The sequence below is a fragment of the Cyclopterus lumpus genome, chromosome 17, assembly GCF_009769545.1.
Source record: "Cyclopterus lumpus isolate fCycLum1 chromosome 17, fCycLum1.pri, whole genome shotgun sequence".
NCBI classification, from domain to species: domain Eukaryota; kingdom Metazoa; phylum Chordata; class Actinopteri; order Perciformes; family Cyclopteridae; genus Cyclopterus; species Cyclopterus lumpus.
This window is the reverse complement of record NC_046982.1, coordinates 15,970,610-15,989,767: the sequence shown is the minus strand read 5'-3', so window position 1 is coordinate 15,989,767 and position 19,158 is coordinate 15,970,610. Positions and strand designations below refer to the sequence as shown.

General features: G+C 40.9%; 1 protein-coding gene across 1 annotated transcript in view; it reads left to right on the top strand.

Annotated features, from left to right (window-relative positions):
• The window catches only part of LOC117746262 (low-density lipoprotein receptor-related protein 8-like), a 65,390-nt gene extending 46,764 nt beyond the window's left edge, over positions 1-18,626 (top strand). The window contains exons 8-18 of the mRNA XM_034555297.1: positions 1,704-1,823; positions 2,429-2,554; positions 6,641-6,812; positions 8,098-8,325; positions 9,979-10,097; positions 10,554-10,693; positions 13,645-13,786; positions 14,435-14,587; positions 15,380-15,670; positions 16,482-16,550; positions 18,286-18,626. Of these exons, the coding sequence (XP_034411188.1) occupies positions 1,704-1,823; positions 2,429-2,554; positions 6,641-6,812; positions 8,098-8,325; positions 9,979-10,097; positions 10,554-10,693; positions 13,645-13,786; positions 14,435-14,587; positions 15,380-15,670; positions 16,482-16,550; positions 18,286-18,626 (1,901 nt within the window). The remainder of the gene's footprint in view (positions 1-1,703; positions 1,824-2,428; positions 2,555-6,640; positions 6,813-8,097; positions 8,326-9,978; positions 10,098-10,553; positions 10,694-13,644; positions 13,787-14,434; positions 14,588-15,379; positions 15,671-16,481; positions 16,551-18,285) is intronic.
• Positions 18,627-19,158: the final 532 nt, after the last annotated feature.

Sequence of the window (19,158 nt, the reverse complement as noted above, 5' to 3'; positions counted from 1 at the left end):
GTTTTGACAAACCTCTCTTCTATTTATCAAATTGATGCAATACAATCAATAAAGCTTTAGCCCTAAAATGTAAAAACACATTCAATTTTCACTTGTTTATACTTCAAGGACTTCTTGCGAACAGTTGGATGAGAAACTCTTATATTTGTACGGTAAATATAAAGCTAGAGTGAGCCGGATGCTGGTTACCAATTTAAGCACTCTCTTGAGTTGAGGAGTGAGTTAATAGTTAAACCATTGTTCTCCAGATCGCCCCTTTCCAGTTGTTCATTGTGCAACCATGCTTAATTGTTTGACGTTTCGTTCAACAGCTTACAGACTTTACTTTTTACACAGACATTTTTTTCTGGTGATCTCAGCCTTTGCTCAGTTAACGGACCTTCTATGATTCATTCAAACAATATATTGTTTTTTTTCTTTTAAAAGCAAACATGGACAGGAAAGTGTGCTGAAGAGCTTTCAAGTAATTTCTGCAGAAAGATACTGCTAGATCGAACAGCTTGCGTATGCATTTGCTAGATGAAACTTGATCCTCAACTGTATTGAACAAACTTGTGGAGGAGATTAAAAAACCTTAAAAATTGCAGCCACATTTGAGTCCTTCTTGCTATCAAGTACTTCATAAAGTCATTGTGTGCAGCCTAACAAGATCTTGCCTCTGCTTTCTTTATTGTGTGCCAACCTCCAACCTTGTGCCAGCTGCTGTGACCCAGTTTAAAATGAGAGTGTTTGTGTTTTTACATCTTGTTTTTGCTTCTTTCATTCTCCAGATGCTTTTACATCACTCTGCCTCCATTTAAGCAGCAGGCCTGTTTAATTTAGATGCTCTCTCTCTCTCTCTCTCTCTCTCTCTCTCTCTCTCTCTATCTATCTATCTGTCTATCTATCTATCTGTCTATCTATCTATGTATATATACATCTCTGTCTGTCTGTCTGTCTGTCTCTCTCTCTCTCTCCCCCTCTCTCTATCTATCTCTCTCTCTCTCTCACTGTAACTGTCACTGTCTCTCTGTCAATTCAATATGCTTTATTGGCATGGATGTTGCAACAACAATATTGCCAAAGCACCAAGACATAGCAACACAAAAAATATTCAATTCATATGGATAATAATAATAATATGACAGAGAAATAACTAACAGTGAAAGAAAACACAGTTGTGTTTCTTGGGACACAATAAAGGATTATAGAGGATCTCTCTCTCTCTCTGTCTCTCTCTCTCTGTCTCTCTCTCTCTCTCTCTCTCTCTCTCCCCCTCTCCCTCTCTCCCCATGAGGCATCTCAGAATCCCAGTTCACAGCATTAATCCCCTAGACGCATATGTCATATCCCTGCAGATGGACCTGATTCTCAGTTTTAAGAGCTCATTGCGTGTGATGTCTTGTCTCTTTGATTCCTTTTTTTTCTTCTTTTGAGAACATCTGATATATGGGTTCAAAAAGGATGGCAAATTGCTGAGCATGAGAGCTGAGATAAAAGATATTGAAGATGATATCCATTTTTCCCACCGTGCACATTTATAAACTATCACACGCCACTGCAGTTACCCTTTTTTCAAAAAAATGTTTTACCACAAAAGAGCCAGATGCCTTTTTATAAATCAGATTTTGACCTTTTAAATGACCTATTGGGATCCCGCAATGTCCCTACATCTTCTATGATTGGCTGCATTTGACCGCTGGCTTCTTTTCTTTGTCTCCCAGGGATGAATGAGTGTATGATCAACAACGGCGGCTGCTCCCATGTCTGCATGGACCGACCAATTGGCTTTGAATGCCAGTGCCCCACTGGCTACCAGCTATTGGACAAGAAGACATGTGGTGGTAAATAAAGAAACTTCAGATAGAAGGCAGATCAATAAAAAATGTAATGGCATGTTAGCTGCTGACCAAGCTACTATGAGACTGTGTATGTGTGTGCGTGTGTATAGATGTGTGTATAATATATATATATATATATATACATATATATATACATATATATATATATATATATATATATATATATATATATATATATATATATATATATATATATATATATATATATATATAGTCCTTCACACTTTCTCCAACCTTTTAACACTAACACTATTTCCCCATAACACCCAAGGAAAAAGCCTGCTTGAAGGAAGTAGAGCGGAGAAGTCAACAGGGACACGCCCTGCCTCACTGTCTTATTATTTCTTCCCATTAACTGGATGACAACATGTCTGTGTATTTCTCCAGCACTCGCAATTAATAAAGGGAATATTTACTCATCCGTTACAGCTGTTTAAGTCTAAGAAATTCATTGCTATATATCCATTTAGGGAATTCAGTTTCCACTCTTATTCAGTGCAGCTCATGAGGGTGAATGAGTTCCTGTCTGTCTGGGTTCGTCTCTCAGTCGATTGATCGCCTCTCTTCCCTCTTCCTTCTCCCTGCAGACATTGATGAGTGTGAGAACCCTGATGCTTGTAGCCAGATCTGCATCAACTACAAGGGGGATTTTAAATGTGAATGCCATGAAGGCTATGAGATGGACCCTGTTACTAAGACCTGCAAGGCAGAAGGTGAGTAGCGAAGCTCAATGATCCACAATGCAAGACAATAGGATTCATGTGAGGGTTTTCTATTCGGTTGAACATGAGAATCAGTGATTAGTCAAAGGGATGCTAGAGTTTTTGAATGTGTTGTGCTTATACTTCATGTCCTTGCATTACAAATCAATGAAATATGTTGTTCTTTTTTTTAAATATATAATGCCGTTCTTAACCTACATAGTTACTGTTGTAAAGACACATTTTCCTCCACTGAAAGTACAAAAGTGTGTGTTGTATTGTTGATAACAACACATTCTCTCAAATGTTGCACTGCCTCATTAGTGCTTCAAGCTTCACGCTCAGCTTTTGAGCAGCAGTGTCAAAACCCGCCTCATCTCATCATCACACACATATATCGTGTTCTTATCGTGGCTCTGCACTTGCTTGTGCAATTGGCATAATTGCTTAATAATAAATAAAGCCAGCATCACCAAGGCAACTGCTTGGTTTCTCCCAGTCCTCAAGTGTCCTGTCCCATTAGACATTGACAGAGTGGTGTGTTCAGCCATGCTGAACACTTATAATTAGGTAAAGCAACTCTTCAGGGGTACCTGGCTGAGTTACGATGGATGCTAATTCATTCAAATTGAAACGGGTGTCCCGTTGGGCTTGTTGACAACAGTTGTCGGACTAGTGGAGAACAAAGTGAACTGCTTAGAGGCCAATTAATTGTATTTGCCCTCCTACCATGGCCGAAAGCTATACTTTCAGAAAGAGGCCAGTTTATATGTTTACAATCCATTTCCCCTAAAATGTTAATTATGTAATCGTCAGGAAACCGTGAGTCAAATGAATTGTGGGAATTTGGTTCATGTGGCTGTCAAATGCTGTGATCTCATTTCCCTCAATTAGACTGAGCTGATATCAAAGCTCAGCACTCACATGTCTGTGTTTGCATTTGCACCCACTGTATACGTGTCTGGATTGTATCTGCCCCCTGCCTCTGTCTGCACTTCTGTATTTCTCTGTGCATGACTGCCCGATGTGTTTGCTATCCGTTCATCGTAGCCAGGAGAGAACTTTGTGTCTGGCTGCCTGTCAGAAGCAGAATAGCAGTGAATGCAGCCGTTCCACCGCTGCTGTGACAGCCCATAAAACGAGCAGGGGACTGTTGTCATTGTAATGGACACATTTTGAGAACATTTAGTCCTGACCAGAACTGCCATCATTCATACTTTGAGGTGGGAGAGGGAGGAAAGGGAAGAAAGGGGGAAACGTGCAGGAGTGCGATATTCCTACGAAGTTACGACACACATTGTCAAAAGGAAACTGAGGCGAGCAAGCTATTAATGAGAGAATATCATATCTGCCTCTGGAGATAACTCGCTGCAGCTGCCATCGTATTACCATGCAGTGTCAGAAAGAGATAGGCTCAAGATAGATTTTACAAGACAAAGGTGGGATGTAGTTGCCAGCCCAAAGTGATAAAACCGTCTATGTGGCCCCTATTACCCACTTGGCTTTTTCTTGCCAGAATTTTAGGAAACAATCATGAAGATGACATGATAATACAGTATAAATGCATTTAAGGACCCTGTTCACATTTAGGGCTAATTAAAATGCATCCTGGGTGACCTTATCACAAGTGGACAGCTCTAAAAATAGGTGTGAGTGCACCTAAAATGAAACAAGGACACACTGTGCTGTAGATGATGAATACTTAGCTATGTGTGCTTGAACTGTAGCATGACAACGATACCAAACTCTAACTTATTTAGTTGACTTTTAAAGTGTAGACTTCATAATGTCTTATATTTGTAAATGTACACTGATAATGTGAATTAAATTATATTTAAAAAAATCATTTAAATAATGAAGAAATAATGAAGAAATAAAGGGAGTGATTCAAAACATCCAATCCAATGACAATGAAAAAGTACATTTTACAAACAACTGAATTGAGCATAAACACATTTTACAAGCTTCAACTATCAAGAACAAGTAATGTTATAATTTAGTCTGGAGTGGATGGCAATCCTAATGAGCTTGTTTTCTCTTAAAATGTGTGGGAGAAGTTGTTCTAATGCGGTCACCTCTCACCCGTGCCAGACGTACACAATTTACAATAATTGAGTTGACATATTTTGTTGACTTTGTTGTATTATATTGAAAGCTAATGTACAATAAACGTATAGACATCCACATTTAGATAGATTGCTCCTGTCCAAATTAAGTCCCCATCGGGGCAGAACAAGGTTAACAATGTCTTGGTCAGCAGCTCAGCCTCTACTGGATATTTAGCAAATGCGCAATAATTTCCTTTGATAGAATGACGTCAGCATAAATAATAATTTTAAAATACTTTCCAGATGATGTTCTAAAGTTTCAGCGTAACATTGGATTTTGGGATATGAGTAAACAGAATGTAACAAAAAATAACCAGTTATATTGCGAACGCAGATGTGTGTAGTGGTATCCTTTAATATTTACGTTTTTAATGCATTTTTAAGAATATTTAATGGTGTTTTCTAAGTATTGTCTAAAACCTTGCTATACATAGACAATAACCTCTGGTCCATATCAGAGCTAAAGCGTATAGGCCTACAGCGGTATTGTTGAAATGGCGTCAGAGGACTGTGATATCATATTGTTATAGCACGGTTTAATATCCTGCTTTGTCTGTCTCATTTTGTGTTTTGTTTTTTTCTTTCTTTATCTGACAAATATGCACTGCAGCCATCTTCCATACCTCTATGCATTTTGAGCCATGCGGGCAGCATAGGTCTTGGAATAGCAACGTCTACATGTTAGCATTTAGCTCAAAGCAGCACTATGCCTCAGTGCAGCCTCACTGAGCCTCTAGTATGGCTGCAGGCATCTTGTATCTAGTAGTTTCCCGACTTATAATATCCAATGGGAGTGGGAAATGGGAAATCAAATTCCAATTGATCCCATGGGATGCATTTGAGATGCATTCCAGGTGAGACCTGCAATCCATAGTTGCCCTTTTAATTGACAGCGTGCAGTTATAAAATACTTTCTTAGTCGACTAACACTCATACGAGTTGATTTAATCTGTAAAACTTAGTTCCTCCACAAAGAATCACTCAAAAGCACCACTTTAGATCTTGTGTTTACCAGAGATGTGTTCATAGGTTTCTTGGAAATAAGTCCTTCAGCATGCTCGTCTTTTTGTGTGTGCACACTCGTTCATGTCTATTTAGTTGCTGCCTGTTTAAAGAGGTGCTGAATGCTAAGGTACTGCTAATCTATATTTGCAAGGAGAAGGTGACTTAATGATGCATCCAGACACATTGATCAATACAGAAACTATGGAGCAGTTTTTAATGAAGGATTATTGTCCCCACACTCTTATTAGATGAGGATATTGAGCTGTATCACACAAGCTTTGTTGCGTTGTTTATCTCTGTTAAAAGATGACATTAAGAGTATCGACTTGGGTGCTACAAACATGCAGCATCACATTAAGCTGCAATGCCTTTTGACACTGTGGTGATTCCTCTGTGTTATTAAAGTCTACATCCTTCACTGACACGCCGCTTCAAGTTCAACCGTCTTATCCGCCACACAAGTGTTTTGGTGCTGTGCGAAAAACAACACTTTTTTCAGGCTTATCGGAATCTTCTTTTTTGTCCTGCCTTTGCGGCAGAACGATGTTGTATGTTTTTAGTTTCATTTTTGACACACATGTATGTAAAGCCATTATTTTGAATGCAATCTAAATCTAGATCATGTTTGCTCAAAATGCCTTAGGAAGTTATTTCCCCTGGCTAAAGGTTATATGTACCTTATAATACTTTACTTCCTTGCCATATGGGAATCATATGCAGCTTCTTTCTAATATGAGATAATGTCATCGACCCTTCTTCTGGCCCTTTACCAAATTGTCAAAGCTTGTTTGACTGGCCATTATTGAAGTTCATCCCAACTCCACCTCCCAATAATGTATTCTTCTTAGTAATGTATTCATCTTACTTCTAAATTGCTTTTCACTATGAATGGTTGTACATTTCAGCTGGATTAAACTTTCCCATAGTTAGGCTGCAAAAACACCCTTTTTCAAGGGCATGACCTCTTGTTGTACTTTGTGTGCAGGAAAGAGCCCCTACCTGCTGTTCACCAACCGGCATGAGATCCGACGCATCGACCTGGTGAAGAGGGACTACAGCCAGGTGGTGTCCACCCAGAAGAACGCTGTAGCTCTGGACCTGGATGTGGCCAACAACCGGGTCTTCTGGTGCGATCGCTTTCACCGGAAAATCTACAGGTAAATGTTTACAGACGAAACCTGAATTACAAGTTACAAAACTAATTTCATATAAAAAATTTTTTTAAAAACGTGTCACTCTTGGATTTTAAAAACAAGCCTCTTTGACATTTTGAAAACTTCAGATTCAAGACAAAATAATATAAATGTGACCTTACCGGGTAAGGTCACATTTGATGTGCCAAACCATATAATGGTGCACCCTGGCGGGATTTGATTGGCGGATATTTTATTTACTAAGCATCTACTTGTAATTAATTGAGTCAATGGTTCAGGCCTGCTACTATTTTAGATTAATTTCACCCTTCCTATTGTTATCCCGACTACGATTTCTCCCCAGAGTGTATCCTAATTGGAGCAATGTGTTCTCTTCTTGAAATGGATGTTAAGTGAAAAGATCTCTGGGGAAACTAAAATTGAAATTCCTGTTCGGGAGCACAGCTGCCCGGCCCTCACCTCACACCTCTGCCGGGGCCAAATCATTAGCGGGCAGGGCGACCCCTGAGTTAGACCTTGTCTATTCTGATAAGTGGTGCACCTGAGAAGGATGCCAACCCCCGGATGAACCTGCTCAGCGCATGGCCCAAGGCTACAGCTCGCATACCTGTCCCATTCTCCACTACAACGCGGTGGAGAGTTAGTAGCCACATCAGTCGGGATGATACTCAATCTGTAGGGTATTCATTGTCCTGTATGTTCTCGTACTGTATATCCACTTACTATTTATAATAATAATCCATTTAATTTATATAGTGCTTTTCAAAATACTCAAAGACACTTTACATTATACACCGTAGACACAGCTACGGGGAGCAATGCAGGGTTAAGTGTCTTGCTCAGGGACACATCAACTAGGGCGGGGATTGAACTGCCAACCGCTTGATTGAAAGACGGGCATGCTAACCACTGATCCATAGTCGCCCGCAAAATCATATCAAAATCATATGCCAAAAGTACCTGGAGAAACAGTTATTGCTAGATTGACTTTCACTGAGGAAGTGATTGCAGTTGCGTTTCTAGATTTACAGATTTACAGTCTAACTAAAAAATCACAAAAAGTAAATATTTTACAAGGATTACTCTTTTTTTGATAGGGTGCGATGTAATAATAACGATAGTGCATAAAGAGCCATTATTACAAAATAGAACTCCACCAGACAGTCAACGCCCCGTCACTACACATCCTTTCTGTAATTATGGGTGTTCTTCTGTTGGCTATGACTCACATCTTCTCCTCCTCTGAAAATACCCTTCGTCTTCATCGCCTTCTCTCCTCCTCCCGCAGTGCCTTCATCAATGAGGCCAGTGACCCCTCCCAGCAGGTGCCGCTGCTGGATTCTCTTCTGCAGACCCCCGTGGGTCTGGCTCTGGACTGGCTCCAACACAACCTGTACTGGGCCGACTCCGGAGACAAATCCATCTCCGTGGCCTCAGTGGACGCCACCAAGAGACGCGTCCTCATCGACACTGACCTGAGTGAACCCCGGGCCATAGCGCTGGATCCCCATCACGGGTAAGAAGGAGGATGTGTGTACATTGACAAGGAGCACATTACGAAACACTTGACCTACACCATTCATTTCTATATGCTAATTACTTAACTGTATGCTATTAATTCACATAGAAATATACAGTAGGTCAGCATAAAATGGTGTCACGCTGATTTAAATCGTGTACCCTCCACACATCTCTTTGAATATGCTGGCAGACACGAAACTGATCTATTTGTTTTATCAAAGATGCAGATACAGATTTGTTAGGTGATTTCAGCCCAGGACCCAGGAAATGAATAAACATAATCCTCTTCCGAGACCATGTCTAATGGTAAATATCAAAGAACGCTTGTTGCTGTGTGTGGGAATCCAGAGTAACAAGCCTGTGACCCATTTAGCATCATGACTCAATAGTTTTGTAAAAAGTCTGTCCCAGATGAGCGCTCCTAATCTGGGAAGCTTTATAAATTCATGCCAGCGTGTGCTTCTGCATTTTTATCTTCTGTTGATCCAAACCCAGATGAAAATAAACTAAAATAAACAGGCAAATAGCCGAGACTGAGGCACACAGTGAGCATTTCTGCACATTAGAGACCCAATCATGACCCAACAGGAATCCAGCACACACAGATGTATTTCTCTTGATATGAAATGATAGTTATGTCTTTGCAGGAAAATTCACTTTATGTCAGTGATGAACATTTACATAGAAAAAAACGTGATGTGCAATTCACACTGTATTTTGCTGCTGTGATTGCTGACTGATATTGCCCATTAACCATTAAAACTACATAGAACTCATACAATAACAGCTTTTACCTTTTAAAACACATTAAGCCTCCCACAAATCATTGCCACGGCTGCAGTTTTTACTAACACTGATGATGTACAGTACATTAGCACAGCTGCAGAGTTGCATCGAACACATTGCTTCTAATGATGACATGATGAGCTGTTTAAGGTTAGTCTGGAACACATCTGGAAAGCAAAAGTTTCAGTGAACACTAAATTTGTACGAAAGATGATTCTGTTCCTGCATTGCTGCTCTTTTGACTTGTGTTGTGATTTTATGGGGCTGAACGAACAACTCCCATTGAGTGCACTTTACCCCGTTCTTTGGATCTGTTGCATTTATCTTTGTTTCTGTCACTCATGTGATTTTGTAATATGCCAGCCTGCTATTAACAGACATTTCTCCATTCATGTGTCCCCTTTAAAACCACAGTTCCACACATTTCACGGGTTCTGTTCCCAGACATCAAATCAGAAAATATTGCCACTACAATAGTGTTCAGTCTGTATAGAAAATAAATCATATTTTCAGCTGCCAATTGGAGAGAAATGACATTGCCCTATTTTTTGCAGCCTTACATAGGATCTACAATAGGCTGTGCATGGCAATTTTTAGCACTGCCATCATGTACTGTCATCTTGCCAATGGAAAAATGTTGGTGCAGTACACATAATAAACAATTAAATGAAATATGGAAGAATGTTATCAGACTTATTATCGGGGAAAAAAATGGCATTAAGTGAGTAAAGCTATCTTAAGATAAACAGAACAATACTTGTGCAGTATAATATTGGTATTTCCACCTGTCAATCTCAGTCCAGCAGCACAACATGAAGACTCCATAATAACACAATGAGTGTGCTTCTTTTGTTCATTCCAGCTTCATGTACTGGTCCGACTGGGGCACGCGAGCCAAGATAGAGAAGGCTGGGATGAATGGAGTGGACCGACAGGTGCTGGTGGCTGATAACATTGAATGGCCCAATGGCATCACTCTAGGTGAGAAGAGATCAACTGTTTTTCAACTCCTGTCCTTATGTTATATATTACACATTGCTATATCGTACACGTATTGTGTGTTTCTGAACATGCCTGAAGCACAGTCCTTAAAAAGAGCTAACACTTAATCAACTCATTGCAGGTAAAGGTCAAAAGTAATTCAAATTATACGGATAAATGCTAAATGATAATGGCAAGAAATATATGAATAAAGTCATCACAGTTGCTTTGAATGACATTTGAAGTGTTCTAGAAGTTATAGATCGACACAGTAAAACTTGCGGTGGTGTAATCGTGAGAATCTGACATTTTAAAACGTAATCAATATCACCTAAAAGGATTTGTTGGTCAGAGTACAAGAGTGATTATATACCATGAAGACAATCGATCTGGATTCAGCTTGGGAAAGTCCTTCTCACCTGTGTGCGTGTGTGTGTGTGTGTGTGTGTTTCTCAGATGTAGCCAACAGGCGTCTGTACTGGGTGGATTCAAAACTGCACCTTATAGCCAGCGTGGACCTGAACGGAGCTCACCGCAGAACACACGTGTCATCCGCAGAGAAACTGGGACACCCCTACGCTCTGGCTGTCTTTGAGGTTTGTGTGCTACAGATTTGTAGTGATTTTTTTCGCTGTTTCTGTGGTATCATCCAGTCTCCCACATCTCATCATATCTACATCTCTCTCATTAGCCTCGCAGGGGCCTGCAGTGTGACTGGGAGTCTGAATGTAATGACTGGTAAATTAAATTTGCTGTGTGTGTGTGTGTGTGTGTTTTCCCTTGTGGGATTGACTGTCTGAGAATACTAAACAGAAGACAGCTATAGAGCAGCCTAAAGCAACCCACGCACATGCTTTTGGTCATAAGCCAGCTTTTGTGTGTGTGTGTGCACGTGTGTAATTATGCTTTTAAATGCCAATAAACTTGCCTGGTATGTCCCTGTTGTTGCTTATGCAGCAAAGTCCCAGCCAGTTTCAGATGACTGACAATGACGTCAGCAAAGTGGCTTATTACCCTTTGGGACTCTTCTGGAGGGGAACTGGTCTAAGTGGGATCAAAGAAGCAGATTTTATACAGCAGACAGATCAGATTTACAAGCTTGGATTTGTTAAAAAATACCAACTTGGGTTCAAGTTCCAATCGTGACAGCAACACTAGATTCAAATGTCCTTTAACAGTAGCAACAGAGTAAAGAAGCCTCGGCGCTGCAGACCTGATCTAAACTGTAGAGATGGAAAGAGTATTAAAATCCTTACTATTACAATACCACCATGTACAAATACTCCATTTGTAAAAGTAAAAGTTTAATAATAAAAAAGATATTATTGGCATGTATTTAAAAGTAACACAATATTTTTTTTTGCAAAAGACTCCATTTAGTGTTGCATTGTCATACTGTATATGATAACACTGAATTATTATAATGTACTCACGTTTAAGGAGCCTTTCAATTATATTGTTGTATACATTTTTGTAACATGTATTTATTTAATATTTAATATAAAATACATAATTGATATACATGTATTTAATACAATTTAATGTCATATGTCTTGTATCTAAAATCTTAATCAACGTAACTAGTAACTATAATGGTCATATCAATAAAGTAAAAAGTACAATATTTCCTAGAAGTAGAAAGTACTTGTCAATACTTAATTAAAATGGATTAAAGTTACTTTCCACCACTGCAAAAAAATAATCTTGTTTCAAAGAGTTGCTGTTTAGAATACAAACTACTCACAGATGTCACTGTTTTAACATTTAAAATGAAAATGACAATAGAGGTTAGCTGTCCAAAGCATAACCTTGAGGGGTTCCTTGCTGTTGCAGCAGCGTAACTCACAGAATGAAGACACATTCCCGTTGGATGTAATTCCTTATTGATCCGCGGCTTCTCTGCTCTGCTTTGACAACAAGGTGACCTTCTTGTTCAGGATGTCGAACATTCACCAGCCACCTGTTATTGACTGGAGCTTGTTGTATATTACATCACATTACCATGTACACACACACACACACACACACACACACACACACACACACACACACACACACACACACAAGGATTAGTGTGTAGCTAGAGATTAGCCTGCAGTTTCTAAGGCAACCACAAAAAATATTTCTGAATGTCTTCTTAAACTGTCGAGAGAGTGAACTGGGAAAACAAAGCAAACAAATAAATAAATAAACAACAAGCATTGTTCAATTTTGCCTTTGAGCTACAATCTTTTGATCTAAATAGGATGTGTTTTAATAATTTAGCATCTAATGCTGTAACGAACCACAAAGGATGTGCCAGACACTTGAAGCCTATAAAAATAAAACCTGTAAATAGGTTGAATCTTTCACAATAAGGTGTAACCCTGTTTATTGCATGCCTGCCTGAATTAAATAACCCGTCTTAGTTACCATTAAACTTCAGCATTTGCATTTGATAGATTCATCTCTTTATATTATTTGCAGCAAAAGCCACATAAACACACTCTCTTCTGCAAAAGAAATTGATTTAGACTATGTGTGCCAGTATTTATCAGTGCATATTTAGTATTTTTTCCACAAATAATTAGATTTGTGAGTACTCTGAGCCCAGCATTTACAGCTGTTAGCGCTGTGTATTCTCATGCATCTCATGTTAGGTGCTTTGAGCTCGTTGCTACCATCTGCATGCTAACATGCTCACAATAAACACACACAGCTGATAAGTAGGTATTAGCTATTATTGGCTTAATATGTTCCCAAACTTAGTGTTGCATGTGTTTGGTCATGAACAAAGTATTGGACACATTTAAATGTGGACTAGATGATGGTTCTAGAGAAAAGCTGTGTAATCATTGAGGTAAATGTCCTCATGGAGGCACGAGCAGGTCAGAAGTCTGACTTAAATTACTTTGATGCACAATTCCAGGTGACTGGTCAACAGCATAATGCCAATAAGCTAGGCAATAATTTAATGTGATAATGTATGTTTCAATGGAATCATATTTTGATCAAATCATATATTGAGATATCATGATACACAATTACATCGTCTAAATTGATAATAACAAGCACATACTAACTTAAATTTATCAGAACATTTGATTATTTTTGCACAAAGGTTTCTTCAGTTCTTTTCATTTTAAAATATTTAATCGACACATACAAAAACATGTGGTTATTTCACATAGACTTTATGTTTATTGAATTACCACAAAAACATGCTATATTGAGATATATATTGTTTTGGAGATATGAAAGGATCTACATCCAAATAGAAGATGTTCACCATGTTGCCAACAAACCCAACAGAATTAATACACACATCAATGAAATCTTTCATCGTTTCGATCCTTCCAAGTTTCCCAGAAGCCATAAAGTGACCAAGATTTTTATTGTGGATTGTAGAGATTAGATATGATTTCCAGTTAAATGCCTCAGACTTTTGATGTCACAACCCCCGCTGTTGGAGTTGCAACAGTGCTCTTGGATTTAAACCCACCATAACCCTGACTAACTTGTTCTGTGTATTGCTCATATTAAAACTAGGATGCTCTCTGTGCCTCAGGATCGTATCTACTGGACAGACAGAGACAGGTCGGCGGTCTTCATGGCCAACAGGCTGACCGGTCAAGACATCCACGCGCTCGCTGAAAACCTCAACGACCCCCATGACATCGTGGTCTTTCACCAGCTCCGCCAGCCGCAAGGTGTGTTCACACAGTAGGAGTGAGGGTCCTGCATGTGGTCCCCCCCTCCCTGAGATTCTGTGAGCCGAGTCGCATCTCTTTGACCACGTTTCCTCAGTGGATCCATGTCGACCCAGGAACATGAATAAATGATGGTTAGGCTTGTGACTGCGGTGGAGTGATCAAAGCATTGGGAGCAGCAGTACACTCACACATCTGTGAAAACCCAGCATCCGCCCGCTTCCCTCTTAACATGACAATCTAGATTTGAGTGGAAGTGAACAGAGTTTTCAATCATGAATGTGAAGGCTGTGTATTTCCTTTCGTGTGTGTCTTTCCAATTTGATTTTCATACAGATCTGTGTTTCCTCGTCTGTATCTTAACACATGAACACAATACGTGTCTCAGAGCACAGGGTCTCGTTAATATTCACAGCAAGTTTCTGTACGATGCCAGATTGTGTTCTTTTAGATTGTGTTCACGCATTGTAATGGGCTTTCTTGAAAGGGAATTCAACAGTGTTCACAGTGGGAAACAATAAAGTGCATCAACTCTCTCTGACTCTCTGCTATCTCCCCATGTTGAATAAGTGATAATCTTATTTATATAACCATAACTGTGTAATTCTCCATGTCTCTCTCTCTCGTTCCCTCTGTCACTGTCTCCAGGCCCAGACAGCTGTAATCTGGGCAGCGTGGCCAATGGAGGGTGTGAGTACTTGTGTCTGAAGGCTCCACAGATTACCGAACACTCGCCCAAATACACCTGCGCCTGCCCCGACGGGCAGGACCTGGGGCCCGACATGAGGGGCTGTGTGCCAGGTGAGCGTGTTTATGAGTGTTAATTGAGAACATTAAGTAATCAATATTGTGCAGAGAGCGCCACGATGCTTATTGTGTAGATAATCAGATTCTGCTTGACTTAAGGAAGCTCTTTTTTTTGTCATCAGAGGGAAAACCTCAGGGGGTTTAGGCAGTTGTCTACTGGATTAGTGCTGACAAATGTTCCCTTTATAGAAAATACAAATAGACAAATAAATAATAGTTATAATAATAAATTGAAGAATAGTTTAAATAATAGCTTGCATTTTAAAACCAAAGGATGATTTAAACATATGTTGCTGTTTGGAAATAACTGCCAATAACGGGCTTAATGCATTTGAAAGTAGAACACAAGATCAATTCCTATTTTATTTGGAGTACAAAAAAGATTAGATATGCTCCCTTCTAGCAACACATTTATTGAACCTGTAAATAAAAAAGATAGTTGCTAAGCAACACAGACGAGCGGTAGATAAAACACATATGCAATGAAATGCAATCTAACACTACATCTCAGGATTAAATACTACATTTGTTGTATTGCATCGCATTGCATTGTGATATATGTTGTTGATGATAACTCGTCATGCTGGGGAGGGGACAGCTGCTTCGAACAGACCCAAGATCAGGAATTATTGAACGACTGAGAGTTGAAGTGCACTGCTGAGTTCAAGTCCGTGATTTTTTTATTTCTCGTCAGCTCATTTATGTTTAGATTATCTTTGTTACAGATCTTATAGCAATAATTCAGTTTCTCGAGTGATTTCTATGGTGCTCTTCCTTTCTCCGCAGCAGCACCAAGAAACGACGTGACGGCGACATCTTCCCCTCCTGCTGGAGTTAACCATGGCACTAGAGCCACTTTGGCGGAAGACTTCCCACCACCCTCAGGGAGAGTATCACAGGCGGACGCCACCCCTCACTTGACCACAGCTCCCTCTGGGGCCCCCGATCCCTTCACACCTCTTTCCACGCTGAAGCCTTTGTCGTCACAAGAGTCAAAGGTACTGGGCTCGCGCTCCACTGCCACCGCGATGGTCGTCTCCACCACGCCTGCAAGGGACAGCAGCGTCTCTCAACACTGTAAGTGGGCTCTGAATAAGTCTCATTTAGAGACTGATAAGCAGATGTTTCGTTTGACGTCTGTATGGTTTTGAAAGGGCAGAGTGGCCCAGACAGGAGTTAATGAGAGATGGGGTCCAATACTCTTATAAAGGGGCCCTTTCACCTGAGTGTCCTCCTATGCTGCTAAGCACCACATTCCACAATCCTATTCATACTCATAATGTAGCTCAGAAGCTCACCCTCAATGTAATGATGACATTAAAGTAAGGTATATACTAGCCCCGACAACCACATGCAACTGCCTTTAATAGGACTAATGGATGGTTGCCGTGCAAATGTCTCCTTTCCCTCAATAAATTGTGCTCTGTGTGACCCGCAGGGTATTTGTCTGCCAGGACACTTTTGTAACTGCACATAAATAAGTGTGTTAGTAAGCATGTGATATGCAAATGAGCGTGAGGTGACATTGGAGCCTGATGGCGCCTGGATGAAGGAAGAGTATGAGGTCAGGGTTAATGTCAAGGTCGCACTCCAGCAAATGCCAAGCAACTCATCATTTCCCTCTCCCTTTTTCATTTTTATTCCAACCTCTTTTCCACTTTTTTTCCCTCTGTGTAAAACACTCACAGCCACGCATGCATGATCAGCCGCTCCCCACCGCTCTGCTTTATCTCCCTTCTCCTCCACCTGCTCTCCTCCTTATCTATCACTCTAATTCGCACACTTTTCTTTTTTTTCATCCTGTAGGCTTCCCTGCTCTCGTTCCACTGTCTTTTTATTTTTTTTTACCCTCGCTCTAACACCTCTTTCTCTTCCAATCTCTCTTCAGCTGGGAGAGAGAATTTCCTCCTGGGCGAGAACTTGACAGTGGCTGTTTTGGGAGTGGTCATCCCCATCGGTAAGTCCCCGGAAGCTTTCTTGTCTGTGCTCGTCTGTCCTCATTAAGGCCTGCAAGGCTGCATAAAGCTGCTGTCTACCTGCTGCCTGCGGCCGCTCTGTTTGTAGTCCATTCCCACTGACCCTGCTGTGGCAGGATGAGAGAAGCTGGCCCACTGGCCTTCCTCGCTGAGGTTTCTCGGGAGTCATTTCTTTGTGCGTCTGACATTGCTGCCACGCTGCATTATTCACCTCACACTGTGTGTTGTGTTGGGTTCTGCTACAGCCAGACTTGTCAGTTGGCCTTTTTTTTGCCTTTGTGTGCTTAGCATACTACAGTGCAGCAAGAAAGCACAAAAAGGGTCTGTGCACGTCAATAGTGGTATTTAGTATTTAGTTTAGGAACCCTCAGATACCTGCTCCACATGTCCAGCTTTCTGTTTTCACGTGGCACTTCAGCTGTTTACCGCTGGCGGATTTACCACTTCAAATTCTTCGTAAGTTTTGAAAAAATGAGTTCTTGGTTTCAGACGGAGGTTGACAAAAGCAGGGTTTTCGCATCGCTAAGTGACGAGTTTGGCGGCTGAAATAAAAAAATGTAGCGCACACATTTTATCAGCTGTAGCTCCGGGAATTGGTTAAAAATGTCTTCTGTGGCTTACTTTATACATGAAATACTTCATGGCTACATAGCTAAAGCTTCATCTTGTCCCAGGAACAATCTTTACCAGTTGTGAAAGACAAGTAGTAGCACATTTGTTCAATTATTGCAGCGCTAATTAATCCAAGTATTTGTAAGTATTTTAAGGACAAATGTAAGATCAGGCTGTTCTGACATAACTGTGTTTGCCGTTTTGCTCACATGTTCATATTTGCAACTTTGAACGTTTCAAGAGAAATATTGAAACCACTGTGTTTGGCAAACGTACCGTTAACTCAGGTAAAACTGTCTGCGGCTGCAGCAGCGTAAACACCGATAGAAGAGATGTCAATTGTCACTGTCAATTTGGTGGTGCTCAAAAAAAAGGAGCTACATCTTTTTCCCAAAAATGTGTCCCGAAACTGCCCTTTTAAGATGAAGATTTAATTCCCTGGACATATTTTATCCCGGGTAAAGCTGGTCTTACTTTGACACCACTTATTACAAAAAATATATAAAGGCTGTATGTAGAACAATATATACATGCTGTTTATGTGGCAAATATTACTTATGTGCATATTTGAGATATATTAAAGCCAATGCAACAGCAAAGTGATACATAATGAGCCAGTCAATTAGTTCAGATGGCCTGCTCTCCTTATATACTTAATATGGTGAACGGGAAAAGAGAGACAATGGCCGCTTTAATGGTGGTGAATTCAATAAAGCACACCATTAAATCACATTTCTTATTCAAGGACACATTTGCTGAGTTGCCAAGAGATTCTGACATAATGTGATAGATAAAATTTGCACTCCTCAAGGAGAGTCTAAAGCTAATGTACTCCAAAGCCAGGCCTCTAATGATGCCACACACAGCTGACTAATAGACTGTGTTAAACATGTGTTGGTTGGTGTATGACCCGACTTTGACCCGATGTTTAGTGGAGCCCCTCCACACAAACACCCTCTCTGTCGTGGCCCCCCACCCTCTCTGTCCCCCGCATGCCTGGTCTGCTCCCTCCGTGCCTCTCATTTCATGCCATGGACTCGTGAAGCCTCGTTAACGCTCCTCCCCCTTCCCGTGTCCCTGCCGCTGTGTGTTAAACGCATGCAGTTCCTATCGTTGCCACAGTGGTGTTCGGCCTCGTGTGCACCGGGGTCTACCTGGTGTGGCGCAACTGGCAGCGCAACTCCACCAAGAGCATGAACTTCGACAACCCCGTCTACCGCAAGACCACCGGCGAGGGCGAGGAGGACGAGATCCACATCGGGCGGACGGACAATATGGGACACCACGCGCACCATCACCCGTACCCGCAGGGTGTCAACATGGGAGTTGTGGGAGCAGGAGGTGGCACCTGCCCGCAGTTCATCGCCCTGCCACTCGGGGGCAGCATGCCCGATCCGGGGACCCACTGGTACACGGAGCAGCCCATGCTGTCCACAGCAAAGTGACCCACAAGAGCTGATTCAGGGGAAGATGGCCGCTCAGGCACACGCACACACACAGTGAGGTCAGAGGTCAGGGGTGACTTTGACTGAGTTTGCAGAAGGTACGAACAACATATCATCCGGTGTTACATGCAGCCATATTCTGTGCCAACATCCATTTGAATACAGCAGATTTATTAAGACTCACATGATTCTTTAAAAAATATATTTCATACCGTATCTATGCTGGAACTAGATCTACTTTCTTCAGTAAATGCTGAGAATTAATTACTGATTTTTTAAAGTGTTGTACTGTGTTCTCAACATTCACTTAAACTGGAAAATGGAAAAAGACGGTTTCCTTTTTTGGAGTCTTTTGCATTGAAACCTGAGTGAGGTGTGTGTGTCTCATATTTTGTGATGGGGCTGGTGAGAGGTTCTGTTTCATCCTTGATGTATTAATTTGAGCTTTGTCTTATTCCTGGTTGGCTGTGGAACTCTGGGAACACTGTTTAGGAAGGAGCTCTGAAACTGGGACAGCAACTGCGTTAGTGGG